Source organism: Serinus canaria, chromosome 12, assembly GCF_022539315.1.
Source record: "Serinus canaria isolate serCan28SL12 chromosome 12, serCan2020, whole genome shotgun sequence".
NCBI classification, from domain to species: Eukaryota; Metazoa; Chordata; class Aves; order Passeriformes; family Fringillidae; genus Serinus; species Serinus canaria.
The window spans coordinates 12,107,555-12,122,449 of record NC_066326.1 but is presented as its reverse complement, the minus strand read 5'-3'; the positions used below and the strand labels follow the sequence as shown (position 1 = coordinate 12,122,449).

The 14,895-nt window shown below is 35.8% G+C and overlaps 1 protein-coding gene across 1 annotated transcript in view; it reads right to left on the bottom strand.

The window, feature by feature from the left end:
* DNAH12 (dynein axonemal heavy chain 12) overlaps positions 1-14,895 on the bottom strand; it is a 57,484-nt gene that overhangs the window by 21,851 nt on the left and 20,738 nt on the right. The window contains exons 27-45 of the mRNA XM_030228081.2: positions 14,636-14,875; positions 13,925-14,170; positions 13,503-13,622; positions 12,699-12,808; positions 11,881-12,064; positions 10,995-11,135; positions 9,996-10,079; positions 9,724-9,912; positions 8,968-9,087; positions 8,003-8,191; positions 7,202-7,353; positions 6,358-6,496; positions 6,106-6,272; positions 4,837-5,092; positions 4,348-4,647; positions 3,479-3,657; positions 1,761-1,953; positions 1,500-1,661; positions 238-432 (exon numbers count right to left, since the gene is read on the bottom strand). Of these exons, the coding sequence (XP_030083941.2) occupies positions 238-432; positions 1,500-1,661; positions 1,761-1,953; positions 3,479-3,657; positions 4,348-4,647; positions 4,837-5,092; positions 6,106-6,272; positions 6,358-6,496; positions 7,202-7,353; positions 8,003-8,191; positions 8,968-9,087; positions 9,724-9,912; positions 9,996-10,079; positions 10,995-11,135; positions 11,881-12,064; positions 12,699-12,808; positions 13,503-13,622; positions 13,925-14,170; positions 14,636-14,875 (3,366 nt within the window). The remainder of the gene's footprint in view (positions 1-237; positions 433-1,499; positions 1,662-1,760; positions 1,954-3,478; positions 3,658-4,347; positions 4,648-4,836; positions 5,093-6,105; positions 6,273-6,357; positions 6,497-7,201; positions 7,354-8,002; positions 8,192-8,967; positions 9,088-9,723; positions 9,913-9,995; positions 10,080-10,994; positions 11,136-11,880; positions 12,065-12,698; positions 12,809-13,502; positions 13,623-13,924; positions 14,171-14,635; positions 14,876-14,895) is intronic.

Genomic DNA, 14,895 nt, shown 5'->3' with positions numbered 1-14,895 from the left:
ATACTTCAGAAATGTGTAGCAACAAAATTTAACTTTATTTACATGTAGAAATGTTGAGATCACACATCAAAGAGCTCCCAAAATATTACAGAAAAGGCTTATGCAATTTTAAAATTTTGGAAAACAAGGAGTACTTCTACAAGGAAAACAAAAGAAAATCTAATGGACCTTAGAAACATAGAGTGTTAGAGAGCTGAAGCAGATTTTGGAGGAAATAATATAAATATTCTCCCATACCTGGAACCAATCAATCGTACAGCAGTTGATCAGTGATGGAAACTGTCTCAGACGATTGCGGAAAGCATCTCCAATTGGGCTGAATGCCACCACAATGTGGAGATTTTCTTTGCAGAGGTTCACAAAAAATGCATACAAGGCCAAGGGACTGAGTTCTTCACTTCTATCACCAGCCTGAGCTGCTGCACGAACACCCTTAGGAATAATACATGGCATAAAAAATGTTACATAAATTCTCATTAAGCACATCTGAAGTCCTATAGCAATCCTATTAATGGCAGTATCACCAGGAAATTAAATTTTTTAGTGGAAATGAAACAGGCAAAATAAAGTAGAAAACCAGAAGAAGTAGTAAATACTGTCTGAGAACAGGATTGCAATGTTTATCTGTGACCCTTTCAGCATTTGAAAGTGTTCCAGAAATGATCATCTGCTGCTCTGAGCAACAGAGAGTAGATCGCAACAATAGAGTAAAAGAAGAATTCTTTGGAGGGAACAGATTTAAATGAATAAAAACAAACTTTGCTCCAGCTGGCACATTGTGGATAGCTACAAAGTTCCAGCATAAACCCTCCGAATATGTTCACACAAACTGTAAAATTAGAAAAGTAACATATTATTTTAATATTGCCACTATATACCTGGTAAAAATGAAATAGTAATAGAAAAAGATCACAAGAATTATAATCTAACTTCTTCGAAAGATACGTGAATCCAGGAATCAAAATGCTCATAATTTAAGTACAAGAAAAACCAGTAGTAACACCTATCAAGTGATACAGATATTGTAACAAAGAACATTTGTGTGTGCACTAAGAATCACTTTGAAAATCGACTAGAAGCATACCTACTTAATTTAGTAAAAACATCACAGAAATAGGGAGACAGCACAGCATGCAGTTCCAAATATTGTTTGCTAACATTAAGTTTTCAATTTGATGTATACAAAGATTGATGTCTCTTCCTCCCAAATTGTGACTGCTATTGTGAAAATCCAAGCCTGATTTCAGTTAATTTTGTTTTTAATTTGCCTGAGTGCATTGCATCCTTGGTTCTGAGCCTAATGTCATGGAGCACCTTTGCCCACCTTGTCTCTTCAGGACTATGAAATTCTGTCTAACAATGCCCTAGTGCCCTAGAGAGTAGGGGTCTATGAGAAAGGCCATGGGTTCCAATAAAAATGTCCCAAAAGCCACATTTCACACTGAACTGACCAAGTAGATTAAAAGGGAGGTGAAATTAAAGAGAGTTTCTGAAGATACCTCTATAAGTTCTTGTTTTTCATCTGCTGCAAAAAGATTGGGAACCTCTCCTGTGTTGAGGACACTGTCAATATCTTCTAAAAAACTTTCTTCCTTAATTTGTGCGTCTGTGATAAGAAATACAGTTTTCAAGCCTTTAACACCTGCACTCTTCAGAAGTCTCTGAAAACACAAGACAGTTAAAATTGTACATTCCAAAACAAAATTGTATGTTCCTTCCTCAAAATTAAGTCAAAATGTAGACAGATTATTAATACTCACTTTCAGATCTTCTCTCCACTCATTTGTACCATAGGTCTTAGAAATCTCTGGTTGAAAAACACACATCCTTGCCATGAAGGCTGCCAGGCGGGTCAGAGACTGCCGCCCGCTTCCTCCCATTCCAACCAGCAGAGCATTGCCCCCGGACTGCTTCAGGATGCGGCTCAGTCGAGACAAGTGCTCCAGCATGTACCTGCAGTGGGAGCACACTGATTACCAAAGAGCAGAAACACATGGACATCTAGGCACCCATAAATCTGGGAAACAAATCAAGGAGTAGCATCTCCAAAACAAATTTCTGAATGCAGGGTGAGGTGGGGTAGAGAGGAAGAATAAGAAAGAGAGCAGGCATGAACCACAAAATAAAGTAAAACTTATAATTCTTCTATTATACAAATATCAGTATGTAGCTAAATTACTACAAATTGCTAGAAAGAACCTGCAGAGGATAAATGTGCTAAAGGAAATGAAAAACATTAATTCTTTACTTCAAAATAACAGTAGTATTACCAAATTTAACTTTCTTGAAGAATAGCAATTTCATTATGTTTTTAAAGTAACCACTGGGGGAACAAGGTTTATATCAACAAACATCTCCCTTTCCTCTACCTCTGACACTGTTTTAGAACTTTTACCTGGAATTGACATTGGAACATCCTCAGAAAGCAGTATCTGCACGTTACTAAAATCCTTGTCAAAACTCAGGCATAATTTATCTCAAAATATAAAGCAAGGCCTATAGGAGATCCCCTACTTAAGCACAGGGCATGGGATAATTAAAGCAAGCTGAGCAGCTATTAAAAGTAATCTCAAAAAAACCTTCAAACATTTCAAAAAAGACAAATTCTTGTTTATTTTTACTGGTTAGAAAAATAAAGAAACAAATTCAAATGTTATCCATGAGACTGAATTCTAAGACTGCAGTCAAACATACTCTCCTGGCTGCTGTTCAGTGAGGTCACAGCAACATTGCTTCTACACCCAGGAAGTGGCCTTTGATCAGAGGCTGCCAGCTGTACATACAGGCTCTCAGAAATCCAGTTTGGCAAAATGACCTAGACTAAAATAAACTGCTGCTAGAACTGTTTGAAGTAAGCCTCATCACCTTCACAAAGTATCAACATGTCAAGTTACCCTGGCAAATATGAAGAGGTGGTAATCTCTAGCAACAAGGAGGAGGAAGGAGTTTGACCTCCTAATCTCTCTCAGTTGTAGCTCTGCATGACCACCAGTTAAGGTAACAATAAGGGCCTGCAGAGTCTAAAATTTCACAGGATTAGCTGCAGCACCAGCTGGGTGCATGGCTGTGCTGCATAACAACACAGCAGACAGCTATGATTGTGAACATCTCCCTCTAAGGATGCTTGTCCTTGGGGAATGAAAGTCCAGTGACATCCATCTTCACTGGTGACAGAGGCCTAGGAGAAGTACAGCACCTCCCTGATTCACTGCACAATGTTTCTTTAACAACTAAGGAAAATATTCAAAGCCCCTTAGGAGAAAAGCTTGTAATTATTTTTCATTATTTCCTTTCAGATAGAAAAAGGAGAAGCATAAAGAAAAAGTCAGTTTACTTCATTCATAAAGGTGTAACACCACAAACACTATAAAGGATGCAAAAAGGGGAGAAGACATACAGAAAACCACAGTCCACAAAATTGAATATACTGAATTATCAACAACAGCTTAAAGCTCTTAATAAAACAGATCACAAACACCTGAAAACAACAAGGTTCATTCGTGTTTTCTGGGTTTGATTATATTCATCCAGACACTGCTCCACAATATCACTGAACTCCTCAATACTTGGAATCTCAATATAAAGTCTTTCCTCTCCCTCAAGCTCCGGGTCCATGTAGTCACCAAAACACAGACTTCTCATGTTTTCTTCTGTTACCTATGGCAAATATTCAACAAATTTCATAATTTAATATTTAGTGAATATATTCCTCATTGTAATTTTGGAAAACAAAGGAGAATTTAGACAAATACCCCAGACACAAGAATGAGCACTCCAAAATATTTTGACTCGCAGACAACACCCCCCTCAAAATTATGCTTCCTGCATTGAGCTATACACTTATTCTTGGAAAACAATTGGCTCAATAGCCACTAACAGTCTCAAAATCATGACCTTCAGATTACACCAAATTCATACAGATGTATATAATGAAATGGACAGCTAAGACCACAAAGTTATTTATTCTATACATGAAAGCAACTGCAAAGGACATACTAAAACAAAGAACAACAAAAAAAATGAAGACAAGGCGTAAAATATAACACAACTACACAGCATTTTGGATACCGAAATTTAATAACAATCACAGGATGCAGATATACAAATTTATTTTAAGGAAAAGTAGCACATTTTAAATGTAATATTTTTTGAAAAGAATGCTCATGTACAGCAGTTTAACCCTCCCAAAAAATTTCATTTCTACATTTTTTTCCTTATGAAGACATTTGGACAAATTCAACTCACTTTGATGTGCATTTGAATCAAAATTTTACCTGTGATTAACTCTTGTGTCCTACATTTGCAATAAAAGCAATCATTTTGCAACAGGTTAAACATGATACTCACAGATGAACTTTCTTCCTTCAGGTGTGCAAAAACTTTATCAAATACTTCCTTGAAATGTTCTTTCACAATATCTTTCACTAGATTGAACAACCAGGTTCTGTCATCATCTTCCACCAGACGGTCATAGAAGACACGAAACACCTCGTGTACAAACAGCCGAATCATCACGTGTTTGTTTTGAACTGCACTTTTCTTAATGAGCAAACAGCCATGGATAACCCGTGAAAAGTCACGCAGGTTGAAGGTATAATGAGATTTGGCTGGTGTGGGCAAAAGATTTTTGATGGCTTTCTTATACACCTTCAGATAATAACAAAAGAGATCAACATAATCAAAAACATAACGCTGACTGTATTATTATCATAATTCCTAAATGCCTTCTTCAATGTTATTTCTCAAAAAAACCCTTTCACACTACATGATTGTAGAGGCAAAGGAACCTCAGTGAACAAATTGAAGGAAATCCCCAGTAAAGTATTTGCCTCTTACCTCTAAAGTGGCAGTGACAATTTGATTTCCAATTGTGGAGAAGTCAGGAGGAAATTCATTAATCTTTAGGTATAGAGTAACGACGGTAGAGAAGATGCGGATCATTGTTTCATCGCTGAAAGAGTTGATGCTGCAGATGTTGAAGTGCCGCAGGAACCGAGGGGTGACAGGATTCCTCCCACCCCCTGGGGGCCCCATAGCAGCCAGCAGCTGGACATCAACAAGGGTGATTTTAGAGGTGTCCTTAAAATCATACCTTCAAAAAAAATGCCACGTGACACTTAAATACAGATAAAACACATTTGTTACAGCTTATATGCATCTATATGACAGACCACCCCCTGCATGCATTTAAAAAGTATTTTAAAATGTATATATAAACATAGTAGGAATTATGTAATACAATATATATTTCTATATATTTTAGCTTTTAAAAAACAAACAACCCCTCCTCCCCAAAATACAAAAAACCAACTAGTCTTTTAACTGTGCACCAGTTAATCACAACATATCATTTCCTGGCTGGAAAGAAAGATTATTTGTTTAAACTGTGTTCTGTGAAACCTGATACGAAATTTTGAGTATTAAAACTGTAACATATCAAGGTATATATCTCTATTCAAGAGCAACAGATATCTGAGCAGTGCCTGGAAACGCAGAATGATCCAGACTCAGGAAAACACCTGTTCCTATCTTCCAATATAAGCAAAGCTAAAAACCTCAAAAGCAGGGAAGACTTTCAACTTATTTTATTTCATGCCTTTTATCAGACCTGATTTCACTGTGAATTTGAAAAAAACATTTTGAGATCTCATTAAAAAAATGTATTGAATAATAGAAACACGGATAATAGGGGAAACCAACATAAGAAATAAAATCAGAAGTTTTATATAACTGCATATATATAGATGTGTACAGAAAACTGCCAACTCAATCTAAGGAGAAAGAGAAAGAACAAAAAAACTGCACTGGAAAAAAAAGTTCAAATTATCAAGGTGTAAATGAATAATTTTATTTAACATATACTAACTCTGCTGCTCAGCACTAGAACATTCTAAAACACTCAAAATGAATTTGATAATGAATTCCCTAAACTGAGAAGTCCTTAGAGAGTAAAATACAAGTTGCTTCAACTTTAAATAATGTATTTTTATATAAACTAAATTTACATTAACATTTACAAACCACTTCAAAATAAAATTTAAGGGAATAAAAAAGTAACAGCAAATACATCAACAAAAAATTTTCAGTTGTATTTCAAATAATTACCAAAATCCATGGTCACAGAACTGTCTTAAAAGTTCTATAGGAGGCTGTGCCCCATACTTCTCCAAAGCTGGCATATTCATATCATCTACAAAAATAATGCACTTTTTTCCCATTGGAGGGCCAAAAACTCCTTTGCGCCTCTTGTCCAGCCTGGCCATAATAATGTTCTGCAATGAAACAGGATCACTCAGAACACAGATTACACACTCATGTCCACAATCTCCTGAGACCAAAATTAACTGCTCCACTAACCTGAGTCTGATTGGCACTGGTTCGAGCTGAAAAATTAATGAAGAACGGGAAGAAGAGCTCCTTTTCCAGGTTGTTCATTAACTTGTCCTTGACATACACAGATTTCCCAGTTCCTGTTGGTCCCACTAGAAGAAGTGGTCTTCACAAAGAAATAAAGCACAAAGACTGCAGAAACCTAACATTGTAAACTAAAAGCAACTAAAAGTAAAAGGTTTTACTAACTTGCCCTTCTTCTACCTCTAAAAACATTACTTGCCTAAAGAAGAAACTGAAGTGTTCTAAGACATTCATCAAACCCTTTCATAATTTCAGTTTGCTTCCATCATCAAGAAAATGGGAGGATAAATAAGCATTTTTGATTCCCTCATTCTCCTAGTGCCAGAGTATATGAACACACAGGGGAGGTAAATTTCTCCTGATAGGCCTTTCATTAATTCAAACTTTATAAAGCTCTCAGCCTTGGAACCTGAGGCTAGTTTTTATTTCATTGTCTTATATGATCTGACCATGACTAATATAAATGATTCTCATTGGATTAATCAAAGAAAAAAAAAATCCTAAAAATATATATTTAATTGCTAAAGTAGAAAGAGGGTGCAACAATTTTTGGGCTGTCCTAAGTGCATCATCAGACTGCAAATACTAAAGTTAGACTGTAATAAGGTTTCACAAAAAAACTAAAATCAGACTTTCGGACAGATTTTTTTGTTTGTAGTGAATGTCTGTTTTAAAAGGCCAAATAAACTGAGGGTTTGATAAAAACAACAAATTCAAAGGAAAGAATAAGAGATATTTCTACCTATGATCAAATTTCACTTCAGAAATTTGTAGTGAAGCAACTTACCTTCCATGGGTAATGAACAGGTCTAGCAAATAGGTATAGCGAACTGTGTCCATAGTTGGGACTATAATATCTTGAATCTTTACATTTTTATCACTGTAACTAATTTGTTCAATAAATTCATTCCAGTGAGCCCAACCTACTTTGCCTTTGAGCTAGGAAGAAACACAGATGTAGAACAGACTGGTGTTACACATATGAAGGGTTTTCTCTACTACTTCACGTTTGAAAAATTAAATTAATGGATTTTAACAAATTAATGAAAAGTCCACATATTTAGTTTGCTTTACCTCACTAACAAAGAATTAAAGTACATACCTAAACTTAGACTCCTTTGTTTTCTTTGTTTCACTAAACTTTGTTTAGTGAAAGCAAACAAAAAAACAATATATACAGGAAACCACAACAAAAAACCAAAAGAAAGCAGTCTAATAGGCACTATAAACAAAAACTGCAAGACAAACTACCTATGGGCTTAATATTCTCTTTTCCTTCTGAACAGTCCACATTATTCCTCCCAAACAAAAGCAGATTTGAATCTGCCAGCTGAGCTTGGGTTACAGAAGAAATATGCAGTGGCAGTTTTAAAAATATAACTGAAATGTGCAGCTTAGTATTTTATTCAAAAAATTGGTCCGTACACTGATATTTGAAAAAGAAATGAAAAATGTACTGTGGGATTTAATTCAAACAACACTCTACAACATCCAACAGGCTTTGTACAGTTAAAAAACCCACCTGGCTGCATTTTCCTTCTGTTAGGACTGTAAGAATCTATTTAGTGGATGCAGAAGCCAATCCTACCTGATACATGTAGTCATAGACCAAGCCTTTCTCTTCTAAGGGACACTCCCATGTTCCCAAATTCTCTGGCATAGGATTTGTTTCAGATTCCCCAGACAAAGTTTCCCTCAAGAAATTATCAAATATTGTCCTGCTGTCACCATCACAAATTCCACCGATGGACCAGATTACGGCAAAAGCAAAACAACCCTGCAAAGGCAAAAAATTAGTAACTGGCTCATAAGCTGACACATTACATGAACTTTGTACAGTCTGATTAACAAACATAATTCTAAAAAATATTGTTAAGCAGAGAAATGTTAGCATTTGCCCTTGAATACCTCTGGCCTAAAGAGATTTAGAAATCTGACTGTAGATAGAGGATACAAATAATCTTACTCAAGGACAGAAAGAGAAAGAGAACAAAAAATAAAGGCCACTGACTACAGCAGTATGTCAGATGACAAAGCCTGAGAAGAGTTCTAATGACAAATCAGGATCTAGGAATTTTGTAATTTACTTTTAAATAACTACTTTCACATTCTGTTTTCTTCAGTTTTTCATAAGAATAATCACATAAGGTCACACAGAGGATCCAACTAATACAACTGTCAGAAAATCCTCTTACACAGAAATTTTTGCTCGAACAAACAAGCCAATCAGTGTCGCATGAATATTTATTTCCTTTAAGAGAAAGAAGACTATTTGCTTTAGCTAACTTCTTGGTTACTTAAAAAGCACATTTAATAAAAGCATTATCCTATTTAATTGGAAAAAGAGTAACATTTTTAATCATATTTGTCACTTGCAAGACTTCCATCTCATCTGGGTAACCCCAGAGTATGGGGCAAGAGAGCAGGGAGGGAGTAGAATTGTTTCACATGTCTCTTATTCACAAATTAAAGTTACTTGCATTAATAAAATTGTTTTGAAAACCAGCATATAGAGAAACAAATACACATTTCTCTCCTTGTTAAAAAACCAACCATAATCCAGGTACGGATGCTTTTGTTGGTGGGATCTTCTTGCACAGCTGGACAAATCAACATTTCAAAAATCCGTGTGAGAGCTACTACAACATTGATCTCACTTGTGGGTACCTGTTCCTAAGAGATTCAAAAGGTTGGATGTCATACTTTACATACTTTTAGGTAATTTATCTTTTGGAGATAAAATACTAAGACAATTAGATCACTGGCTAATTCTAAACACACACTAGAAGGCAAGGTTTACACTGACTTTTACTCAAAAGATCATTTGACCTCCTCAGTCATTGAAATGCCAAGACCTTTAGCTTGCTAACCATGTTCATGGCTACCATGTGAACACTGCAATTAAACATCCTAAACCAAAACAAAACCCACAGAAGTAACTGCAGCAAAACATGAGCAAAATTCTGAGCATGTCACACTGAGCTTGCAAGGATCTACACATTTCCTCTAAAACTTAAAAAAGTACTTCCTTATGCAATATGAGATCTTTAAAGAAAAAAAAATACAAATTTCTCTCGGGAAGACTTTTCAATCAGTGTTTTAAATACTTACTTTACTTTTTAAAATTAGAAGATGAAAATTATGATCAGGTTTCAAGTCTTAGCTGACATTCTCATTTTAACTCTTCACACTGGTCCCAAGAGCCACATATTCATTCTAACTGGGCTTGTCATAACAGTCATCTCATACCAAGGGTAACAGAATGGAAATGGCCACTAACTACTGCAGGAAAAAAATGACAAAAAATACCTTGCACTGCTTCTGACGGACTCTTAATGCTGGTGGTACCAACCAATCAAAAAGCCCCTGCAGAAGATCTTGATGCTCCTCTGAATTCAGAGGTTCAGGCAGTTTATTCAGCCAAGAGGAGACAATGGGCCTCCAGCCCAGCTGAGAGGGTTCCAAATAAATCATGCCACAACGACTGACTGTAGCAGGCTAAGGACAAACAGTTAACTCATTTTATTGTGCACTGAATAGACCAAATTTAGTTTTATATTTTCATCAAATACAAAACTTACTGATGCCTGGGAAAGATCCATCGTTTCAAAAATGAGAGTCATCTGAGGGGACATTTGGATGACTTCCCCACTCATCAAACAAAGCTTGAAAGATAAAAAATAATAGGCAAAATTGGGGAAAAAAATTGGTATTAAACTACACTTCCTATCACAGGGGAGTTCTATATGAAAATTGGCAAAACCAAGTAAAATCAAAGGTATGGTAAACTACATAAAATGTTTAACTACTTGTATCAATAGATTCTTATCAAGTTTATGCTAAATTCTTCATTTAAACCATAGTACTCCACAGTAACCTACCAGTAGGTTCATTACAATCAATTTTGCATATGACAAGAAGAAAGGACAAAAGATACCTGCAGCTATTATTGCTAATACTGAAGCATTCCAGCTGGAGACACACTACCCTTTTGCACTAAAGTAGGAGTCCAGTTTGAGTATTTTGACACATTATCATACAGAACTTGAAAGTTCAAATGTTATGTCTAATTTTTATATTTGCTTTGGGATTCCTACGGCCCATTTACAAAAGTGGTGTTACAATTTTGTCTTCAGAAACCATTATTTTGAAAATGCAACCCTTTGTATCTTGAGATGGTCTTGAAATATAAATGTCTAAGCTTGTGCAGTCTTAGAAATAATGGGGTTTAGAATATATAAATAATTGTAATTTCTGATATTTAAATTTCAATTATTTATTAGAATATTTTGTTAGAAATTACCTTATGGCATCAGGAAATACTATATAATTCATGTCTTTCAGCAATGAGTTGATATCATGATTATGATTCCAATACAAGCAAAACAAACAAAAATACCTCAATCAATCAAAAAAAAAAAAAAAAAAAAAAAAAAATGCTCATGACTTGTCACCAACATCATCTTGCACTTGCTGCTCTCAGAAGTCAGGCAGTGCAGTTTGTATTTCTGGCTTTGTACAGAGAAGAGTGTTTTCAAAATGTCACAATTTTCTTCAGGCATTTTTTCAGTGACTGCTACCTTTTTGTTGTCATCCAGAACCGTGTTCATGCTCTCTATCCACAGGGTGTCGATGGGGCCATCGAAGATGACCCACTTGCGTTCGGGGGTCTCGGACAGCGCAAATTCCCTGAAGGTCGTAGCGACAACCCCGTCTGTCCACTGGCAATGGGGAGTGAGACAAAAACACAGAGTTCAACCTGAGCTGCCAGCCACAGAAACCCTTCTCTTGGCTTTCCATTAACCCTCACTTTTAACTGGTCTCCTTTTGTGCTGCAGAGAGCAGCACCTAACTTTGGAGATTCACCAAGGGTCTTAAAACAAAAGCAAATTTAAAAAAGAAATTTCCACTTGAAAAAAATACTGTAAGAAAAAGGACCAGCAATTCAATTTACCAAAACATAGAAATGCTTTTGCCCTGTCTTACACCTGTTTCTCCCCAGAATCACCCTAATTCTCTCCAGAGTCACTATTTCACATTTACTGCTTCATATTGTTACTCCTCCAAACCCAAGTTTCACACTTGGGAACCCATGAGTTCATAGTTTTTTCTAGAGAGTTTTTGCATTACTTTGATTATACTAGTTAAGAATAGACAGAAAAATGAATGCAGTTATGTTTGATATGATTTCCTAGCATGGATGCAATTGTAAGAGGACAATGACCTTCAAAATGGTATTGCTTTTTTAATTTTTGCATGTTTAAACCTACGTAACTGCATAAACACACGGTACTGCATATTTTACATCCTAATTAAAAACAGGCCACAAAAGTATTAATTAAAATAAAATTTACAATTGTGTTTTCATCTATGTTTAAAATCATAAAATTATGAATTCAAGAGTTTACTATGCATAATAATGGAAACATAATATACAGGAAACGCTGCTTTTTAAATATGCATTACCTCATGGGATATCAGATCAAACTGCCCAAAAAGCTGGCCCATAGTGATTGATTTTGGATTTACAGTTCTATGAATGACTTTTTCTTCTTCACCATAACCACGCTCTTTCATAAGAGACAGTGTATCTGCCAACACATGCAGAACTTTGGTCTTCCCAGAAAATGGCTCCCCCACCAGCATGAAGCTGTTAGATGGAAAAAAAATTCTGCTATTAATAAACCTGTCTTGCAATTTAGACTTTCATAAATCACATGAAGGCCAACAGTATCAAACATATGCTTAAAGCTAATTTTCACCTAATTTTCAAAAAGTGAAGCAAGCAAATTTTCTTTGAACAAAAAAAAAATCTTTTCCACAAACTCAGTTTATTTGCACATGCAAATATGATTGCACAATCTTACAGAGAAGATTCATTAATGAGCTGGATATTAACCATCACATAGCTCATGTCATATTGCATATTTCCTCCAGTTGCTATTCTGTAATAAAAGCTAGGAATAAAATGGCACAGATCTGACAACTAATATTTTAATAGAAATAAGCTTTTAGAGTCCTGAGTTTTCATCATACTGGTATCAGCACCTAAAATCATTATACATGTGCAAGTGCTTCTGATATCAGGAAGAGTACAATTCCTCAGATATACATCCACAAGAATTTTGGGACATGCAAAAGCAGTATCAGTAATCAGCTGTTCAAAGCTGATTGGAATGGAGAGGAATATTATGTCACCCTCAAAACCTTCTACAACTTCATATAAATAACTGCTACAGTGTAAGTCAGAATTACAAAAGACAGTGCAGTGATGAGAACCTTACCCATGTCTAACAATCATCATTTCATATGTCTGTATCATTTTCTGCATAAAAGTTTGTACAGGTTGGACATTATGTTCAATGCAACATTCATTGGCACATTCCAGAAAATCCTAAAATCAAAACAAATCACAATCTTATTCCTGCTACAATTTAAATTACTGTCCTGCATGACAGTAGAACAGTTTATGCTCATCAGAAAGGGTTTCAAATTAATTAATAACTGAAATTGTATTAGTCAGAATATAGCAAACTTCCTAGAGGAAAAAATTCCCACTTCTCTACTTCATGTGCTAGAACAGAATTTAACTACAATTTTTTATCTTGAGGAGAAGGCATATCACCCACAGGAAATCAGCAGTGTGCTTCAGAACCAAACAAGTTTTTTCAAGATCATAGTATTTACTGAAAACTTAAAATTTAATTGAATTTGTTTTTTCCAACATACTCATCCTTTCCAACCATCAAAGATTGCTTCAAGTGTTGCTAAAAATCAAGTATAAGCACAAACCTTTATCTCACCTAATTATGTCCAATAATTAGGAAAGAAATCAGAAAGCCTAAAACTTGGTAAATGTCCAAATCAGCTCCCAGTCTGTAATGCACAACCCTTCTGAACATAAGGGAACTCAGATGTGGACTATATTCAGCACAGATAGAAGAATTCTCTTTGCTACAAAGTTTCATTCAGCAATTTTTGCTCATCTTGAAATATCTCATTGCATTAATTGCACCTGATTACAAAGCAAATCACCACAGAACAATCAACAATGATCATTACCAAGGAAAAATTAGAAGAGTACTTACATTGTAGTCTGCCTCAGGAAGCTCAATTCCAGGAAATAAATCACTGGTTATACCCATGAACAGAGGTATATCATGTGACAAAAATTTGGGCTCATTCACATCTTTAATTGATCTAAGAAGCTAGAAGAAAGAAATATGCATTTTGCTGTTCTTATTAAGAGACAGAGCATAAGGTGTTCAGCAATTAAAATAACCTAGTATGTAACAAAGATTAATTCATTAAATGGGACCTTTGATAAGAAGCCCAACCATGCAACCATCAGAACAGCCCAGGAAAATGCAGCATTTATTTTATTATCTTAATTTCACAAACTATAAAACATGGATCAGTGATGAGACAAGATATGTTGGAACTACCTTCAGAACTCGGAACTGCATATATGTATGAAACTCCTTAAACAACTATTCCCTCAGGAACTCACCAATATATCTTCATCTTCGGTGGGAAATTTTAACTTTAGATTCCCTGCAGCCACCAGCACAGCTTTGACTGCCCGCATGCCGTAGTCATAGTGATACTGAGAGGAAAGCTGTTCTGAACAAAGCCTGTAGGTCATGACTATCTTCACTGACAGGGACTTAGCATTCAAAAATCCATAGGAATAGAGGGAAATTTCTGCTATGAGAGCATAGTTTGGAACCATCATGGCTACCGTTCGGAAAAGAACCTGGAATACATACCCAAAGAAATATCTTCAAATAATTAATTTAGGAATGGAAGGCAATTCAGAACTTTTCCAGTATTCATCCCACCACAAAACAGTATTATCAATATTTGCAGCTTAAGACTCTCTAGGAATTTAACCTGAGCCACCACCAATACCCATCTTAATATACAATGCAGTACATTAAGAAAAGACACTGCGCCCCCCAGCTCTTTTCCCTCAGCACTGTCTCAAGAATGCAAGAGTGCAATTTGCCCCTTGCACAGATACATCCAGCAGAAAGGAAGGAAAATGTGGTTCATGGCAGGTGAGAGAATCTACTTTCTTTCTTTCAGCAATCTGCAGTTGGTATGCTCCTCATGCTGCACTATCTCTGCATTCAGTTAGCAAAGCCTCTTCATGGAAACAGCTCACCTGGACAGAACAATCATCACAAAGGTCACAGATGCATCGGTCTTATTATTTTACCTTCAGATTATCTGGAAGTTCAGAACGTCCTGCATAACCTGGATTCATAGTAATTGCTATAAAACAGTTGGGGTTAAGGTTCAGTTCAGTTCCTTCAAAATTAAATGTTTCTAGCTTCATCTGTATGGCTCTTTGGATGCAAAGGATCTGCTGTGCCACTACAGACAGCACTTCCAGTTCAATGCGATTGAATTCATCAAAACATGCCCAGGCACCTGATGAAGCCAAACCCTTGAAAAACTGCAAATGAAGAAAGAAAC